This window comes from Salmo salar, chromosome 12 (assembly GCF_965601325.2).
Source record: "Salmo salar chromosome 12, fSalSal1, whole genome shotgun sequence".
NCBI classification, from domain to species: domain Eukaryota; kingdom Metazoa; phylum Chordata; class Actinopteri; order Salmoniformes; family Salmonidae; genus Salmo; species Salmo salar.
The window spans coordinates 95,495,750-95,513,643 of NC_138302.1; the positions used below are offsets into that span (position 1 = coordinate 95,495,750).

Here is a 17,894-nt window from a genome sequence, read left to right on the forward strand (position 1 = left end):
GAAAGATCAACGCAACAGACTGACGTCAATTTGGCAACTGTTAGCTAACAGAATCCAAACAAGCTAACGTTAGTTAGTAGCTAGTGAAGAAAACCTGCAGTAGATATATAGAAGTATATAGTATATGGAATTAATGTTAGTACATATCTAGCAGCTGCTCAAAAATATTTAAAAATAAAATCCCCCGAAAAACAAAAATTAATAGCTCGAGTAGAACAGAAAGCTTCTTGGTGCAGAGCATCGCGTTAGTGGAAATCAAGTATGTTCTCAAGGGAGGCCTGGTTGTACATAGGTTCGAGTCACGTCGGGGACATTGTTAGAATTTTAGCTTTCCCTAACCTTTACCTAATTATCCTAACCTGCTGCGTTGTTTCTCGTAACGTGCTACGAAAAGTAACTTCTGCTAGTCAAAACCGACAGACCTGCCCTGACAACAGTCTTGGTTTCAACTATGAGATACAGCACTCTTTCGCTCTGTCTCACACACACACCACACCACAGACCGTTTGGCGCCACCAACTACAGCGGTGTTCGGGTACTACTGTAAAGAAATACAGTAAGTTAAGAGTCATTTTTATAGGAGGCTTACAGTTACAGTTAATAACAGTATTTTTCAGCATTTTATCCACAATGCAGTGCAATCTACAGCATTAATGCTGTAACACACATTTACGGTATTATACTGCGCATTCTACAGTGTTTTACTGTTGAAATGACAGAAAAGTCTTACAGTGTACTTGTAGCAGATGTTGTAGGATGAGATGGATAACAGGTTCTGTCCGCACCTAGCTATCACTTTGGAGGGCAGCCGGCCTGCAGAGTGCTCATTGCCAGCCAGGAAGCCCTGTTCTTCCTCAAAAATATCCTAATAAATCCCTCAGAATATGTTACATCTTCATCCCATAATATTTAAGGCAGTATGATGTTACAGCTGTTGATGTTTAGACTTATAGTAGCCACCCAAACTAGGCCTATCTGAAATATGAAAAGGATCAATCAAATGACTAGATAGCCAATTGTTCTGGCTAAGATCTGTCAGTAGTATATTGCTAAACTGTATTTTATATGGGTGATAAAGGTAGGCCTACTCAGCCATGCAAAACTGGAGGGAATGAAACAAGTTCTTTCTGGTCACCAATCTGGATATGCACCTCTGAAATTATACCACCACCAAAAAGGGCCCTTTGGAGACTGGAAGGGCAATGGGGCTTGTGCTCTGTACTGTACTGTAGGGTTGCACGGGTCAGCTGGTTGTTCACCCGCATACGTCTGCAATTGCTAATAACACAGCCGCAACCACCGGACAAGATGTGATAAAGTGAAGATCTTAGCCCTGCACCTGACCCACAGATATAGAACATGTGGTGTAGGCTACAGTCAGAGAGAGGGAGCGAATCTTTTTGAACAATGGGTGCAGAATTATTTTTTGCAGATATGTTTTTGCTTATAATTTCTGACATTTTTGGTAGGCTATTTGTTAGTCAAATTGTCTACATTCAGCTTTTCTTCTGTCATTATATGTTGCCCTAGAATAATAAAATAAAACCATGCTCACCAGAATAGTAATACATTTATAGAATGAATGCTTCAATGTAGTTGACATCGGTAAAGTATTCTGTCATCTCGGCTTCTTTTGCGGAGTAAAGATGTCTAGCGACCGGGAAGAAAATGTGACAATAAAATAAAAACAGGAAAGATTTTCAGTTTCCACATGAAGTCCATTTGTCCGGTTGTAAGGAAATAGAAAGCTGTGAAAACAACACAACATGTTTCTGATAAGATTTAAAGTTAACTTGGATGCATGTTTTATGTGGTTGAAATACTATCAGCTTTTCTGATGCTGATAAAGATAGCACCCCTACAGACGGTCCCTAACTTCGCATTCGCTCAAGATGTTGAAATAAATAAATCTGTCACGTCCTGACCCTAGTGAGATGTCATTTTCTATAGTAGAGTAGGGCAGGGCGTGACAGGGGGTGTTTTGGGTTGTTCTATGTTTTCTATTTCTATGTTTAAGTTCTAGTTTTTCTATTTCTATGTTGAGATTGTTTGGGGTTGATCTCTAATTGGAGGCAGCTGATCCTCATTGCCTCTGATTAGAGATCATATTTAAGTAGGGGTTTTTCTATTCCTGTTTTGTAGGTTATTATCTTTTGAGTAGTGTTTTTTCCTCTCTGCGTCACGGTTTGTTGTTTTTGTGTTTCAAGTATTTAAGTGTATTGCATTCCGTTTTCACGTTTAATAAATATGTGGAACTACAAACACGCTGCATTTTGGTCCGATCCTTCAAACAGCCGTGACAAAATTATATTTCTCCACTCCTGTTCCCGAGTCAAAATGTACATTTGGTGTATCATTTTACAGCAAGAAATGCTTTATTAATATTAAGACTATGTGAGAGGCAATTTAATCCATCTGAACAGTAGGCTACAGTTCCCTTGACGTCCCATAGGCCTTTTCCTGTAGTACACAATAATCTCCTTAGTCTTGGTTACGTTGAGGGATAGGTTGTTATTCTGGCACCACCCGACTTCCTCCCTATAGGCTGTCTCGTCGTTGTCGGTGATCAGGCCTACCACTGTTGTGTCGCCTGCAAACTTAATGATGGTGTTGGAGTCATGCCTGGCCATGCAGTCGTAGGTGAACAGGGAGTACAGGACGGGACTGAGCACGCACCCCTGGAGAGCTCCAGTGTTGAGGATCAGCGTGGCAGATGTGTTGCTACCTACCCTCACCACCTGGGGGTGGCCGGTCAGGAAGTCAAATGGTGGATAATTTGAGCTGATGCTGAAAACAGTTATCCACATTTATAATTCATATTGTGTCGTATTATAGCATTGGCAGCACATTTGATTAGTTCAAAAGCAGCAACTGTCTAACTAGCCTTAAAAACTGTAATATCCTGTGGAGAATATTAGGAGGCAGAATACAGTGTATCCACCTAGGGCACAGTTAGATCTACAGTGGCTTATGAAAGTATCCCCCACCCCTTGGCATTTTTCCTATTTTGTTGCCTTACAACCTGTAATTAAAATACTTTTTTTGGGGGGGGGGTTGTATCATTTGATTTACACAACATGCCTACCACTTTGAAGATGCTAAATATTTTTTATTGTGAAACAAACAGGAAATAAGACCAAAAAAACTGAGCTTGAACGTGCATAACTATTCACCCCCCCAAGGTCAATACTTTGTAGAGCCACCTGTTTTTAGCAATTACAGCTGCAAGTCTCTTGGGGTATGTCTCTATAAGCTTGGCACATCTAGCCACTGGGATTTTTGCCCATTCTTCAAGGCAAAACTGCTCCAGCTCCTTCAAGCTGGATGGGTTCTGCTGGTGTACAGCAATCTTTAAGTCATACCACAGATTCTCAATTGGATTGAGGTCTGGGCTTTGACTAGGCCATTTCAAGACATTGAAATGTTTTCCCTTAAACCACTCGAGTGTTGCTTTAGCAGTATGCTTAGAGTCATTGTCCTGCTGGAAGTTGAACATCCGTCCCAGTCTCAAATCTCTGGAAGACTGAAACAGGTTTCCCTCAAGAATTTCCCTGTATTTAGTGCCATCCATCATTCCTTCAATTCTGACCAGTTTCCCAGTCCCTGCCGATGAAAAACATCCTCACAGCATGATGCTGCCACCACCATGCTTCACTGTGGGGATGGTGCTCTCGGGGTGATGAGAGATGTTTGCGCCAGACATAACGTTTTCCTTGATGGCCAAAAAGCTCAATTTTAGTCTCATCTGACCAGAGTACCTACTTCCATATGTTTGGGGAGTCTCCCACATGCCTGTTGGCGAACACCAAACTTATTTTTTTCTTTAAGCAATGGCTTTTTTCTGGCCACTCTTCCGTAAAGGTCAGCTCTGTGGAGTGTATGGCTTAAAGTGGTCCTATGGACAGATACTCCAATCTCCGCTGTGGAGCTTTGCAGCTCCTTCAGGGTTATCTTTGGTCTCTTTGTTGCCTCTCTGATTAATGCCCTCCTTGCCTGGTCTGTGAGTTTTGGTGGGCGGCCCTCTCATGGCAGGTATGTTGTGGCGCTATATTCTTTCAATTTTTTAATAATGGATTTAACGGTGCTCCGGGGGATGTTCAAAGTTTGTCCCTGACCTGTTTGGAGAGCTCCTTGGTCTTCATGGTGCTGCTTGCTTGGTGGTGCCCCTTGCTTAGTGGTGATGCCTACTCTGGGGCCTTTCAGAACAGGTGTATGTATACTGAGATCATGTGACAGACCATGTGACACGTAGATTGCACACAGGGGGAATTTATTTAACTAATTATGTGACTTCTGACCGTAATTGGTTGCACCAGATCTTATTTAGGGGCTTCATAGCAAAGGGGGTGAAAACATATGCACGCACCACTTTTCCGTTTAACTTTTTTTTTTAAACAAGTTATTATTTTCATTTAATTTCACCAATTTGGACTATTTTGTGTATGTCCATTACATTAAATCAAAATAAAAAAACTATTTAAATTACAGGTTGTAATGCAACAAAATAGGAAACATGCCAAGGGGGATGAATACTTTTGCAAGGCACTGTACCCATAACTACTGTAGGACACAGTTAGACCTACCCATAAATACTGTAGGACACAGTTAGACCTACCCATAACTACTATAGGACACAGTTAGACCTGCCCATAACTACTATAGGACACAGTTAGACCTACCCATAACTACTGTAGGACACAGTTAGACCTACCATAACTACTCCAGGACACAGTTAGATCTACCCATAACTACTGTAGGACACAGTTAGACCTACCCATAACTACTGTAGGACACAGTTAGACCTACCCATAACTACTGTAGGACACAGTTAGACCTACCCATAACTACTATAGGACACAGTTAGACCTACCCATAATTACTGTAGGACACAGTTAGACCTACCCATAACTACTGTAGGACACAGTTAGACCTACCCATAACTACTATAGGACACAGTTAGACCTACCCATAATTACTGTAGGACACAGTTAGACCTACCCATAACTACTGTAGGACACAGTTAGACCTACCATAACTACTATAGGACACAGTTAGACCTACGCATAACTACTGTAGGACACAGTTAGACCTACGCATAACTACTGTAGGACACAGTTAGACCTACCCATAACTACTATAGGACACAGTTAGACCTACCCATAACTACTGTAGGACACAGTTAGACCTACCATAACTACTGTAGGACACAGTTAGACCTACCATAACTACTATAGGACACAGTTAGACCTACCCATAACTACTGTAGGACACAGTTAGACCTACCCATAACTACTTTCTCTCACTGATGAAGTTTGTCGCCACTGGCCTTGCACACACAAGCTGACAGGGGAGAAGAATTGGCTTCTAGCTGACTTCCTGTCCATGTTGTGAGAGAGTGTCAAAAGGTGTATTGGAGGCAAAGTCAGGTGCAGGAGAGCAGAGTATAATGAACAGGCACACTTTTATTATAGTTCCAAAAACGAGAGCACTACATAAATCAAACGCGCTCAAAAACAAAAGCGTGAAACTAACACCACATAACATGAAACAATTACACACAAAACATGATGGGAAACAGAGGGTTAAATACAAGTAGATTAATTGGGGAAATGAAAACCAGGTGTGTATGGAAACAAGACAAGACAAATGGATATATGAAAAATGCCTAGAAAGCCGGTGACGTCGATCGCCGAACGCCGCCCGAACAAGGAGAGGAGCCGACTTGGGCGGAAGTTGTGACAGAGAGCTAGGTTGCTGCCGTTGCTTTCAGCTGAGGAAATGTTCTGTGCAGTAGCAGGTTGAAAGGGGCTTGTATTTTCAGGTGGTTGGTTACAAAGCTCAGCATTTCCTAGATGGAGACTCAGCGAAACCAACTGCCGTTCTAGATAGATCTGCATTCTGGATACTGGGAAATGTAGGTCTGTTAGGTTACAAGATCATATTTGGCCTATATCAGATGAAAGATGCTGCTTGATTAATCCCCCAGAGGAGGAACCTTGCTCATATTGATGAGTTGATTGTGTTTTGGGAGGATCTCCAAGACCTTGGTATGATTTCACATCCAGATAGTTGACCATTACCTTTTAGAGGAGTTTGACGGCTGTGGTATTGTATCTGATGAAAATTAGAGGGGTTTTTTCTGTAGATTTGACAGATGTCCACCTGATTGTGTGTTCAATAGTAAGAGTGAGACATACTGTGGATGAGTACAGGTCAGGATGTGGTTACCAGAGTAGATGAGCTGTGCTGACATCTGGCAGTCATCGTCTGGTTTCATGGTTTCAACAGGATACCTGATAAGTGAACAGCAGCCAAGGTTTCACTCTCAAGGGGAAAGTTCCTACATAAGAATAGGCCTTAATATGAAAGAACGATAAACCAATATCCCTAGCTTAGAATGAATTAAGAGACACAGCATGTTTCTGGTATGAGCCAACTGCTTTTTACACAACTCATTGTCTTGGTTTGTTGTTGAGGGCTTTTAGCAGCGGGAAGTCCGAGGCTGGTTATTACTAAGTCAATTTATCACCGAGCTGGCTATTACAAAACCAAAGGACTTCTGTCACAGAGAAATAGGTCGACGCTGTATGCCTACTGCTAGCAAGTTGTCCATTGAAGTAATTTTGTTTGCATAATATCCACAAACCTTAAGGTATTGAATTTTTAAATAATATTTATTTTCAGGCTGTTTTAGTTTTGTTACTGTTGATATAGTAAGAAGGAATTGTGTTTGAACAGTAGTAGGTGGTGATGATTAACATGGGTAACAGGGATCCCGGGACTGTTCCGGGAACACACTTCACATTTCCAGGAAAAATACAATGACCTGGGAAATTGCTAAAAAAATGTCCCAATGCGGCACTAATGCCATTCCACAGAATAAACAACATGTGCAGCAGCAGATTAGCAGAAAACAGGTTGTTCCATGGAAGCCTTTAACCTAGCGTATTTACTTCACACAAAGTCACCAGAAATTCAAAGCACACGTATAATTGACACTGCCGGACTGCACACGCGACCCGAATGCAGTTAATAAACCCTACAGGAAAACCTTTAAAATAACGTGTTGCTCTTTGAGCTGTCATTGTGACTCTTCAGACAGTCACACCTGATAGGCATAGGCACAATTCATTACATGGAAATGGTTTGTCAAGATCGGTGTGGAAGACTGGGCTGCACAGAGCCCTGACCTCAACCCAACAAACACCTTTAGGATGAATTGGAACGCCGACTAACGAGCCAGGCTTAATCAGACAACATCAGTGCCCGACCTCAGAGTGGCGGCTGTTATAGCAGCAAAAGGGGGACAACTCCATTTTAATGGCCATGATTTTGTAATGAGATGTTCGACGAGCAGGTGCCCACATACTGTTTCCACTCTTCATCTCCCCGTTATTCATGAGCTTTATTATTTAGAGTTTAGATTGTATTAGGATCCCCATTAGCCGACGCCAATGGTAACATCTAGTCTTACTGGAGTCCGACACATAACGAAAAGCCATTCCAGACAAAATACTTTACAATTTACATATAATTTAAAGGGGCATAGAGTTGATCAGGCTGTTGATTGTGGCCTGTGGAATGTTGTCCCACTCCCCTTCAATGGCTGTGCGAAGCTGCTGGATATTGGCTGGAACTGGAACACGCTGTTGTACACATCCATCCAGAGCATCCCAAACATGCTCAATGGGTGACAGGCCTTGTGAGTATGCAGGCCATGGAAGAACTGGGCCATTTTCAACTTCCAGGAAATGTGTACAGATCCTTGCGACATGGGGCCGTACATTATCATGCTGAAACATGAGGTGATGGCGGCGGATGAATGGCATGACAATGGGCCTCGTCACGGTATCTCTGTGCATTCAAATTTCCATAGATAAAATGGAATTGTGTTTGGTATCCGTAGCTTATGCCTGCCCGTACCATAACCCCACCGCCACCATGGGGCACTCTGTTCACAACGTCCACAAGACGCCATACACGTGGTCTGTGGTTGTGAGGCCGGTTGGACGTACTGCCAAATTCTCTAAAATGACATTGGAGGCGGCTTATGGTAGAGAAATTAACTTTCAATTCTCTGGCAACAGCTCTGGTGGACATTCCCGCAGTCAGCATGTCAATTGCACGTTCTCTCAAAACTTGAGACATCTGTGGCTTTGTGTTGTGTCATAAAACTGCAAATTTTAGTGAGATCACAGGTGCATCTGTTTAATGATTATGCTGTTTAATGATCTTCTTGATATGCAATACCTGTCAGGTGGATGGATTATGTTGGTTTTTAATGCTTTAAATGGACACTTCCAATTTTTGGTGTATTTCCCGGGAATCTCTGGATAAATATGAATTATTTCTGGTATTTAAACTTGGTAGATTTTCAGGAAAATATTAATTTGTACTAGGTAGCTTCTGTATTGTTGTACACAATACGAACCAATGTGTAGTACTGCCTGTCTAGGGATTGGGAGGAGTGTACTGTCTAGTGAGTGTGTAGTACTGCCTGTCTAGGGATTGGGAGGAGTGTACTGTCTAGTGAGTGTGTAGTACTGCCTGTCTAGGGATTGGGAGGAGTGTGCTGTCTAGTGAGTGTGTAGTACTGCCTGTCTAGGGACTGTGAGGAGTGTGTACTGTCTAGTGAGTGTGTAGTACTGCCTGTCTAGGGACTGGGAGAAGTGTGTACTGTCTAGTGAGTGTGTAGTACTGCCTGTCTAGGGATTGGGAGGAGTGTGTACTGTCTAGTGAGTGTGTAGTACTGCCTGTCTAGGGACTGGGAGGAGTGTGTACTGTCTAGTGAGTGTGTAGTACTGCCTGTCTAGGGACTGGGAGGAGTGTGCTGTCTAGTGAGTGTGTAGTACTGCCTGTCTAGGGACTGGGAGGAGTGTGTACTGTCTAGTGAGTGTGTACTAAACTGAGTGTGTAATTTCTAGTGAGTTTGTACTACAGTATTATGTAACAGATTAGTGTTGAGGGAAGGAGGCTGTAATCAAATGAAACAAGATAACAGATGGGCATTGAGCCTGCGGAAACAGCAAGGAGTAGCTAATCCTTTGTGTAATACTAAGCTACCAGTACTATACCGTTGAAAGGGTTTTCTTAAGCCTATACTGTACCTTTCAACCGCTGTAATTTGATAGTAGTCTATGTGATGTTCTTCCACATTGTAATTTTTAGCCTCTATAGTTAATATTCTAGGTTACCGATGTCAAGAAAGCATTATATTTTGTACTGATGTCAGCTCTTGCTCTTACTCGCTCCCCCGTCTCCCCAGCAGGTGGTCTAGTCACAGCTGATGAGTGTGATGATGATGATGATGGGAGGAGGCTACTGCAGCCGAAGGTGCAACCCCCCACGCCAGTGCTAGTACCCGTCTCCAGTCTCCAACCCCTGGTTCCTCTGCCAGCCCTGGTCCCACTTGGCACCACCTCTGGCCCCACCATGGCTAACCACCTGGAGCTTCTCAATGAGCTGCAGCAGCTGGACAAGGTGCCGAGCCTTGAGCGCCTGAGAGCTGCCCAGAAGCGCCGCACACAGCAGTTGAAGAGATGGGCCGTGTACGAGAAGGAGATGCAGAACAAGAAACGCAAGGCGGAAAAGAGAAGGAACGCTAATCATGCCACCGCCATGGAGGCCAAACGGCACGTATCGTTTGCTGCTAGTGTGGCGCTGCTAGAGGCCTCGGCACGGAACGATCCTGAAGAAGGTAAGAGGACAGGAGGAGAGAACACACACACACACACACACACACACACACACACACACACACACACACACACACACACACACACACACACACACACACACACACACACATACACACACACACACACACACACACACACATACAAACACAAAATTAACCACGTTAAAAAATCTGTAAGAAGAAAGCCAGTGTCAGAGAAAGCACAAACCATTAGTTGGGTTGACTGTCAAAAGAGCTCATTCCACTCCAAATGAATCACCCCTAGGTCTATCATTAGCTTTTAAAGAGCTCATTCCACTCCAAATGAATCACCCCAAGGTCTATCAATAGCTTTTAAAGAGCTCATTCCACTCCAAGTGAATCACCCCAAGGTCTATCAATAGCTTTTAAAGAGCTCATTCCACTCCAAATGAATCACCCCAAGGTCTATCAATAGCTTTTAAAGAGCTCATTCCACTCCAAATGAATCACCCCAAGGTCTATCAATAGCTTTTAAAGAGCTCATTCCACTCCAAATGAATCACCCCAAGGTCTATCAATAGCTTTTAAAGAGCTCATTCCACTCCAAGTGAATCACCCCAAGGTCTATCATTAGCTTTTAAAGAGCCACTGAACATGCTGATTGGCACGTGTTTTTCTGTTGCTCATTAGAAAAACAAGATATCAGTCTTGGAGGTGTGTTTCCTGACCGATTCAGTTTGGTTAATGATGATTGTCCCTCATGAGACACTGTAGAAAGCTTATTTCACTTCCTTAAAATCCCCAGAATGAATCTAAGATAACTTAAGAAATCTGTAATTAATTTTGAAGTTTTGTACGAGGATGTTTTAGTTGTAACTAATGTGTTTGGTGCAGTATTTCTTATGTAAACAGTCAGAGCTGCTGTCTATGCTATTCGATAGAGAGCAGTCACCGCAGCTGTTCACCCCATGTTAGTGGGCAAATGGACATTGTCAAATCAAAAACAACAACATTCATTTACCCGGTGTGATGCACATATGTTCCAAACTCAGTGATGGATGAGACTGACTTTATGACTAAAATGATCCTATTTACACTTTGTTTCTGACTCATATCGATGCCACATGCCGTTTTCAAAGGGATTTGTAGCTTTTTAAAGGCAGTCGCTCTTTAATATAAGGAGTAGTCACAGGTGTTATTCTACAGATGAAGCCCAGTCAGTATGATGCTGCTACAATTATACTGAACAAAAATATGCAACAATTTCAATTATTTTACTGAGTTTGTATTTGTATTTATTATGAATCCCCATTAGTTCTTGCCAAGGCAGCAGCTACTCTTCCTGGGGTCCAGCAAAACTTGAGACATCTGTGGCATTGTGTTGTGTGACAAAACTGCACATTTTCAATGGCTTTATATTGTCCCCAGTACAAGGTGCACCTGTGTAATGATAATGCTGTTTAATCAGCTTCTTGATATGCCACACATGTCAGGTGGACAGATTATTTTGGCAAAGGAGAAGTGCTCACTAACAGGGATGTAAACTTCAACATTTGAGAGAAATAAGCTTTTTGTGCATATGGAACATTTCTGGGATCTTTTATTTCAGCTCATGAAACATGGGACCAACACTTTACATGTTGCCTTTATATTTTTGTTCAGTATAGATGTAGCTAGTGGGTAATACTGCCCAGTTGTTCAGACTTCCAGCAACCTATTTCCTGTGTAGTGCACAACTTTCGACTAGGGCCAATGGCACCCTATTTCCTATGTAGTGCACTCCTTTTTCCAGGGCCAATGGAAATTCAAACATTGCAGATTTGTTGATGCAACTGCATACTAATCAGTAACCAATTTATATATACAACTGACCTGTATGCTTATAGCCTACCTTAGATGTCCTCATGCTCTATCGCAGCTTGGATAGACAGTTTGTGCTGTGTAAAACCAGTCAATTAATGCCACATAATACAATCAGTCCACCGTCAAAACGATAGCTCACTAGGGATTGTTTCATTATGCAGACAATGCAGTCTAGCTTATCTGTTCAATGTTCACAGAAGGGAGTCACGGCCGCTGGGTCTCTGGCAGCTGTCAGCTTGGTGTTGGGAAGAGGAGTTGGAGAGCCGGCACTCTCTCTAGAGCAGGGATGGGCAACTTTGATGGGGTTGGGGCCACAAAACAACGTAATTCATCACAAGGGGCCGCCGTGGTTCGTGGGTCTGTGTACCTATGTCGCCCCTCCCCCACCTTGCGAGCAAAACATTTTAGCGACCCTCCCTCGTGACAGGGAAGAGAAACAATTTACTTTTTAAAGTAAGTTGAGACCCCGACTAAGTTCCTAAACAATATTTAACACAAAATGAAAATATATATTACATTTTTTTCAGAACTCAACTTACTGTTGACAGTTAGAATAATAGAATACACAAGGTGACATTTAGAACATTTGGTTGTGCATCAGAGGTCACTCAATTAGCCCATGTCAGCTATTTTTTGTTGTTGATTGGTAAGTTAGGCTAGCGGCCAGCCATCTGAACTTGAGTCGTCATAATGCTGCATCAAATGTACATTATCCTAGGGGCGTTGGCAGACACAATGTAAATAACTTAATTTATGTCCCCCTAATTGCCCTGAATACCTCTGTTGATCCTACAGCTATTGTAAGCAGTAGTCATGAGCCTATGAACCAGAGTTACACTGTTAGCACTGAGGTGGTGTGCCCTAATAGGAAGACTACTTTATGCAGCTCACCCTGCACTATCAGCTCCAATGTAAATAACATGAGTAAGTCTACTTCTGATAAGCTTCCCAGTAAAGCATTAAAAACAATCAAGCAACCTAGAAAAGTGCTAAAAATAGCCCATATTAACACATGCAGCCTAAGAACCAAGGTCCATAAAGTCAATAACTTGCTTGTAACGGATGACACTCATCTCTGAAACTCACTTAGATAATACGTTTGATGATACAGTGGTAGCAATACATGGTTATAACATCTACCGAAATGACAGAAATGCCAAAAAGGGCGGTGTTGCGGTCTATTGTCACGACTTCCACCGAGGGTGGTTCCTCTCCCTGTTCGGGCGGTGCTCGGCGGTCGGCATCGCCGGCCTACTAGCCGTCACCGATCCATTTTTATTTTTCCGTTTGTTTTGTCTTTGGTTTTTTCACACCTGGTTTCATTTGCTTTAATTTCTGTGTGTATATTCTACCCCTGTTGCCTGCTTAGGTTTGTGCAGGATTATTTGTCTCAGGTTGCTTGTTGAGGTTGTGCCTCAGTTTATTTCACGTATATACCGATTGTGTATAAGTTTGAGGAGCGTTGTTTTTTTCCTCCTTCCTTGAATAACTGTATTCTCTATTTGTCATGGGCGTTGTTATTGGTATTGTACCTGTCTTTTTGTTGTGGACTTGCCTATTAAAAGACCCTCCTTGGACATCTCTGCTCTCCTGCACTTGACTCCTTCCCCTACCTCAATATCAAACCTAACATCTCTTCAGAACCACATTCCTGTAAATCTTAGAGCCGATCTAATGTTAAATACTGTTGAAGTAATATGGCTACAGGTTCATCTGCCTCACATAAAGCCCATTCTGGTGGCAAGCTGCTGTAGACCACCAAGTGCTAACAGTCAGTGTTTGGATGACATGTGTGAAATGCTTGATACTGTATGTGATATCACCAGAGAAGTATATTTTTGACTGACTGCCCTGTCAAGAAAAAAAGTTCAGAAAATGACTGTAAAAACTGTTAAATCTCCTTGGATTGATGAGGAATTTAAAATTGGATGGTTGAGAGGGATGAGACAAAAGGTCTGGCAGCCCCAACTGATTGGGTTCACCAACTACTTCTCTGATAGAGTTCAATGTGTCAAATCGGATGGCCTGTTGTCCGGGCCTCTGGTAGTCTCTATGGGGGTGCCACAGGGTTCAATTCTTGGGCCAACTCTTTTCTCTGTATACATCAATGATGTCGCTCCTGCTGCTGGTGAGTCTCTGATCCACCTCTACGCAGACGACACCATTCTGTATACTTCTGGCCCTTCTTTGGACACTGTGTTAACAAACCTCCAGATGAGCTTCAATGCCATACAACTCTCCTTCCGTGGCCTCCAACTGCTCTTAAATACAAGTAAAACTAAATGCATGCTCTTCAACCAATCGCTGCCTGCACCTGCCCGCCCGTCCAGCATCACTACTTCGGACGGTTCTTACTTAGAATATGTGGACAACTACAAATACCTAGGTGTCTGGTTAGACTGTAAGCTCTCCTTCCAGACTCACATCAAACATCTCCAATCCAAAGTTAAATCTAGAATTGGCTTCCTATTTCGCAACAAAGCATCCTTCACTCATGCTGCCAAACATACCCTCATAAAACTGACCATCCTACCGATCCTCGACTTCGGCGATGTCATTTACAAAATAGCCTCCAATACCCTACTCAACAAACTGGATGCAGTCTATCACAGTGCCATCCATTTTGTCACCAAAGCCCCATATACTACCCACCACTGCAACCTGTACGCTCTCGTTGGCTGGCCCTCGCTTCATACTCGTCACCAAACCCACTGGCTCCAGGTCATCTACAAGACCCTGCTAGGTAAAGTCCCCCCTTATCTCAGCTCACTGGTCACCATAGCAGCACCCACCTGTAGCACGCGCTCCAGCAGGTATATCTCTCTGGTCACCCCCAAAGCCAATTCCTCCTTTGGCAGTCTCTCCTTCCAGTTCCCTGCTGCCAATGACTGGAACGAACTACAAAAATCTCTGAAATTGGAAACACTTATCTCCCTCACTAGCTTTAAGCACCAGCTGTCAGAGCAGCTCACAGATCACTGCACCTGTACATAGCCCATCTATAATTTAGCCTAAACAACTACCCCTTCCCCTACTGTATTTATTTATTTTGCTCCTTTGCACCCCATTATTTCTATTTCTACTTTGCACTTTCTTCCACTGCAAATCTACCATTCCAGTGTTTTACTTGCTATATTGTATTTACTTTGCCACCATGGCCTTTTTTGCCTTTACCTCCCTTATCTCACCTCATTTGCTCACATTGTATATAGACTTATTTTTGTATTATTGACTGTATGTTTGTTTATTCCATGTGTAACTCTGTGTTGTTGTATGTGTCTAACTGCTTTGCTTTATCTTGGCCAGGTCACAGTTGTAAATGAGAACTTGTTCTCAACTAGCCTACCTGGTTAAATAAAGGGGAAATATATATATTTTTTTTAAATACTGCAAATTAAGAAATCATGTGACTAAATAAAAATAAACTACTATTAAACAAAGAATAAATGATATAAAGAATGATATTAAACAAAGATAAATGATATAAAGAATGATAGTAAAAAGCTTTGGAGCACCTTAAATTAAGTTTGTGGGAAAAAAGCCAACTCGGCTCCTTCATTCATTGAATGAGATGCTCATTCATCACAAAACACACTCATATTGCCAACTACTTTAATGACTTTATCATTGGCAAGATAAGCAAACTTAAGGATGACATGCCAGCAACAAACGCTGACACTACACATCCAAGTATATCTGACCAAATTATGAAAGACAAGAATTGTACTTTTGATTCTGTAAAGTGAATGTGGAAGAGGTGAATTCTGTTTTGTTGTCTATCAACAGTGACAAGCCACCGCGATCTGACAATCTGGATGGAAAATTCATGAGGATAATAGCGGACGATAGTGCCACTCCTATTTGCCACATCTTCAGTTTAAGCCTACTAGAAAGCCCTCAGGCCTGGACGGAAGTTAAAGTAATTCCACTAACCAAGAATAGTAATGCCCCCTTTACTGGCTCAAATAGCCCACCAATCAGCCTGTTACCAACCTTTAGTAAACTTCTGGAAAAAATGGTGTTTGACCAGATACAATGCTATTTCATAGTGAACAAAATGACAACAGACTTTCAGTACGCTTATAGGGAAAGACACTCAACAAGCACAGCACTTACACAAATGACTGATGATTGGCTAAGAGAAATTGATGATAAAATGATTGTGGGGGCTGTCTTGTTAGACTTCAATGCAGCTTTTGACATTATCGATCATAGTCTGCTGCTGGAAAAACATATATGTTATGGCTTTACACCCCAGGCTATAATGTGGATAAAGTGTTATTTATCTAACAGAACACAGAGGGTGTTCTTTAATGGAAGCCTCTCACACATAATCCAGGTAGAATCAGGAATTCCCCAGGGCAGCTGTCTAGGCCCCTTACTTTTTTCAATCTTTACTAACGATATGCCTTGGGCTTTGAGTAAGACCAGTGTGTCTAAGTATGCAGATGACTCAACACTATACACGTCAGCTACTACAGCGACTGAAATGACTGCAACACTTAACAAAGAGCTGCAGTTAGTTTCAGAGTGGGTAGCAAGGAATAAGCTAGTGCTAAAGATGTCTAAAACTAAAAGCATTGTATTTGGGACAAATCATTCACTAAACCCTAAACCTCAACTGCATCAAGTAATGAGTAATGTGGAAATTGAGCAAGTTGAGGTGACCAAACTGCTTGGAGTAACCCTGGATTGTAAACTGTCATGGTCAAAACATATTGATACAACAGTAGCTAAGATGGGGAGAAGTCTCTCCATAATAAAGCGCTGCTCTGCCTTCTTAAAAACACTGTCAACAAGGCAGGTCCTAAATGCCCTAGTTTTGTCACACCTAGACTACTGTTCAGTAGTGTGGTCAAGTGCCACAAAGAGGTACTTGGGAAAATTGCAGTTGGCTTAGAACAGGGCAGCACGGCTGGCCCTTAAAAGTACACTGGAGAGCTAACTTTAATGACATGCATGTCAATCTCTCATGGCTCAAAGTGGAAGAGAGATTGACTTCATCATTACTTGTTTTTGTAAGAGGTGATGACAAGCTGAATGTACCGAGCTGTGTGCCAGTAGTTTAAACAGACAGCTCGGTACATTCAGCTTCTCAACACCTCTTACAAAAACAATTAATGATGAAGTCAATCTCTCTTCCACTTTGAGCCATGAGACATTGACATGCATGTCATTAATGTTAGCTCTTGGACACCCATTCATACCCCACAAGACATGTCACCAGAGGTGTCTTCACAGTCCCCAAGTCTAGAACAGACTATGGGAGGCGCACAGTACTACATAGAGCCATGACTACATGGAACTCTATTCCACATCAGGTAACTGATGTAAGCAGTAGAATCAGATTTAAAAAGCAGGTAAAAATACACCTTATGGAACAACGGGGACTGTGAAGAGACACACATTGTGATATTGTTGTATGGTGGTATTGAACATGTTGTGCTGTGGACATGTGGTGGTGTAAGGGTGTTATATGGTGTACTGTTTTATCTTTAGTTCATTCAGTACAAACATAGTTCACTGTTTTATCTGTTGTTTTATATGTAATGTGGGCGCTTTGATGTGTTTGGGCTGTTGTTTGGTGTATTGTGTTGTTGCAGGGCTGTTTAGTAGTGTGTGTGTGTGTGTGTGTGTGTGTGTGTGTGTGTGTGTGTGTGTGTGTGTGTGTGTGTGTGTATATGTTGTCTCTAGAGTGTAAACATTGTGCTTGGTGTGACTGAGAGTGAGACCCAGTCAATCAGGCCCTGTGGCAGCTGGCTAATTGAGGATTGTTGGATTTTCTTAATCTGGGTTCCGTCCCTCTGTTATGCTCTGTTCTGTTCTGTTCTACTCTGTTATGTTATGTTCTACTCTGCTCTGTTCTGGTCTACTCTGTTCTGTTCGGTTCTGTTCTACTCTGTTCTGTTCGGTTCTGTTCTACTCTGCTCTGTTCTGTTCTACTCTGCTCTGTTCTGTTCTACTCTGTTCTGTTATGTTCTAATCTGTTCTGATCTGTTCTAATCTGTTCTACTCTGCTCTGTTCTGTTCTACTCTGTTCTGGTCTGTTCTACTATGTTATGTTCTACTCTGTTCTGTTCTAATCTGTTCTGTTCTAATCTGTTCTGTTCTACTCTGTTCTGTTCTGTTCTAATCTGTTCTGTTCTGTTCTAATCTGTTCTGTTCTAATCTGTTCTGTTCTAATCTGTTCTGTTCTGTTCTACTCTGTTCTGTTCTGTTCTAATCTGTTCTGTTCTGTTCTAATCTGTTCTGTTCTAATCTGTTCTGTTCTGTTCTACTCTGTTCTGTTCTGTTCTAATCTGCTCTGTTCTGTTCTACTCTGTTCTGTTCTACTCTGCTCTGTTCTGTTCTACTCTGTTCTGGTCTGTTCTAC

At 42.2% G+C, this 17,894-nt stretch overlaps 1 protein-coding gene across 2 annotated transcripts in view; it reads left to right on the forward strand.

Annotated features, from left to right (window-relative positions):
- Positions 1-17,894, forward strand: part of LOC106566123 (protein phosphatase 1 regulatory inhibitor subunit 16B) — a 173,632-nt gene that overhangs the window by 45,771 nt on the left and 109,967 nt on the right. The window contains exon 2 of one of the 2 annotated variants that reach the window (XM_045691909.2): positions 9,266-9,697. In XM_045691909.2, coding sequence (XP_045547865.1) covers positions 9,433-9,697 — 265 coding nt within the window. In that variant the 5' untranslated portion in view covers positions 9,266-9,432. The remainder of the gene's footprint in view (positions 1-9,265; positions 9,698-17,894) is intronic. The other variant, XM_014133975.3, reaches the window with a different exon arrangement.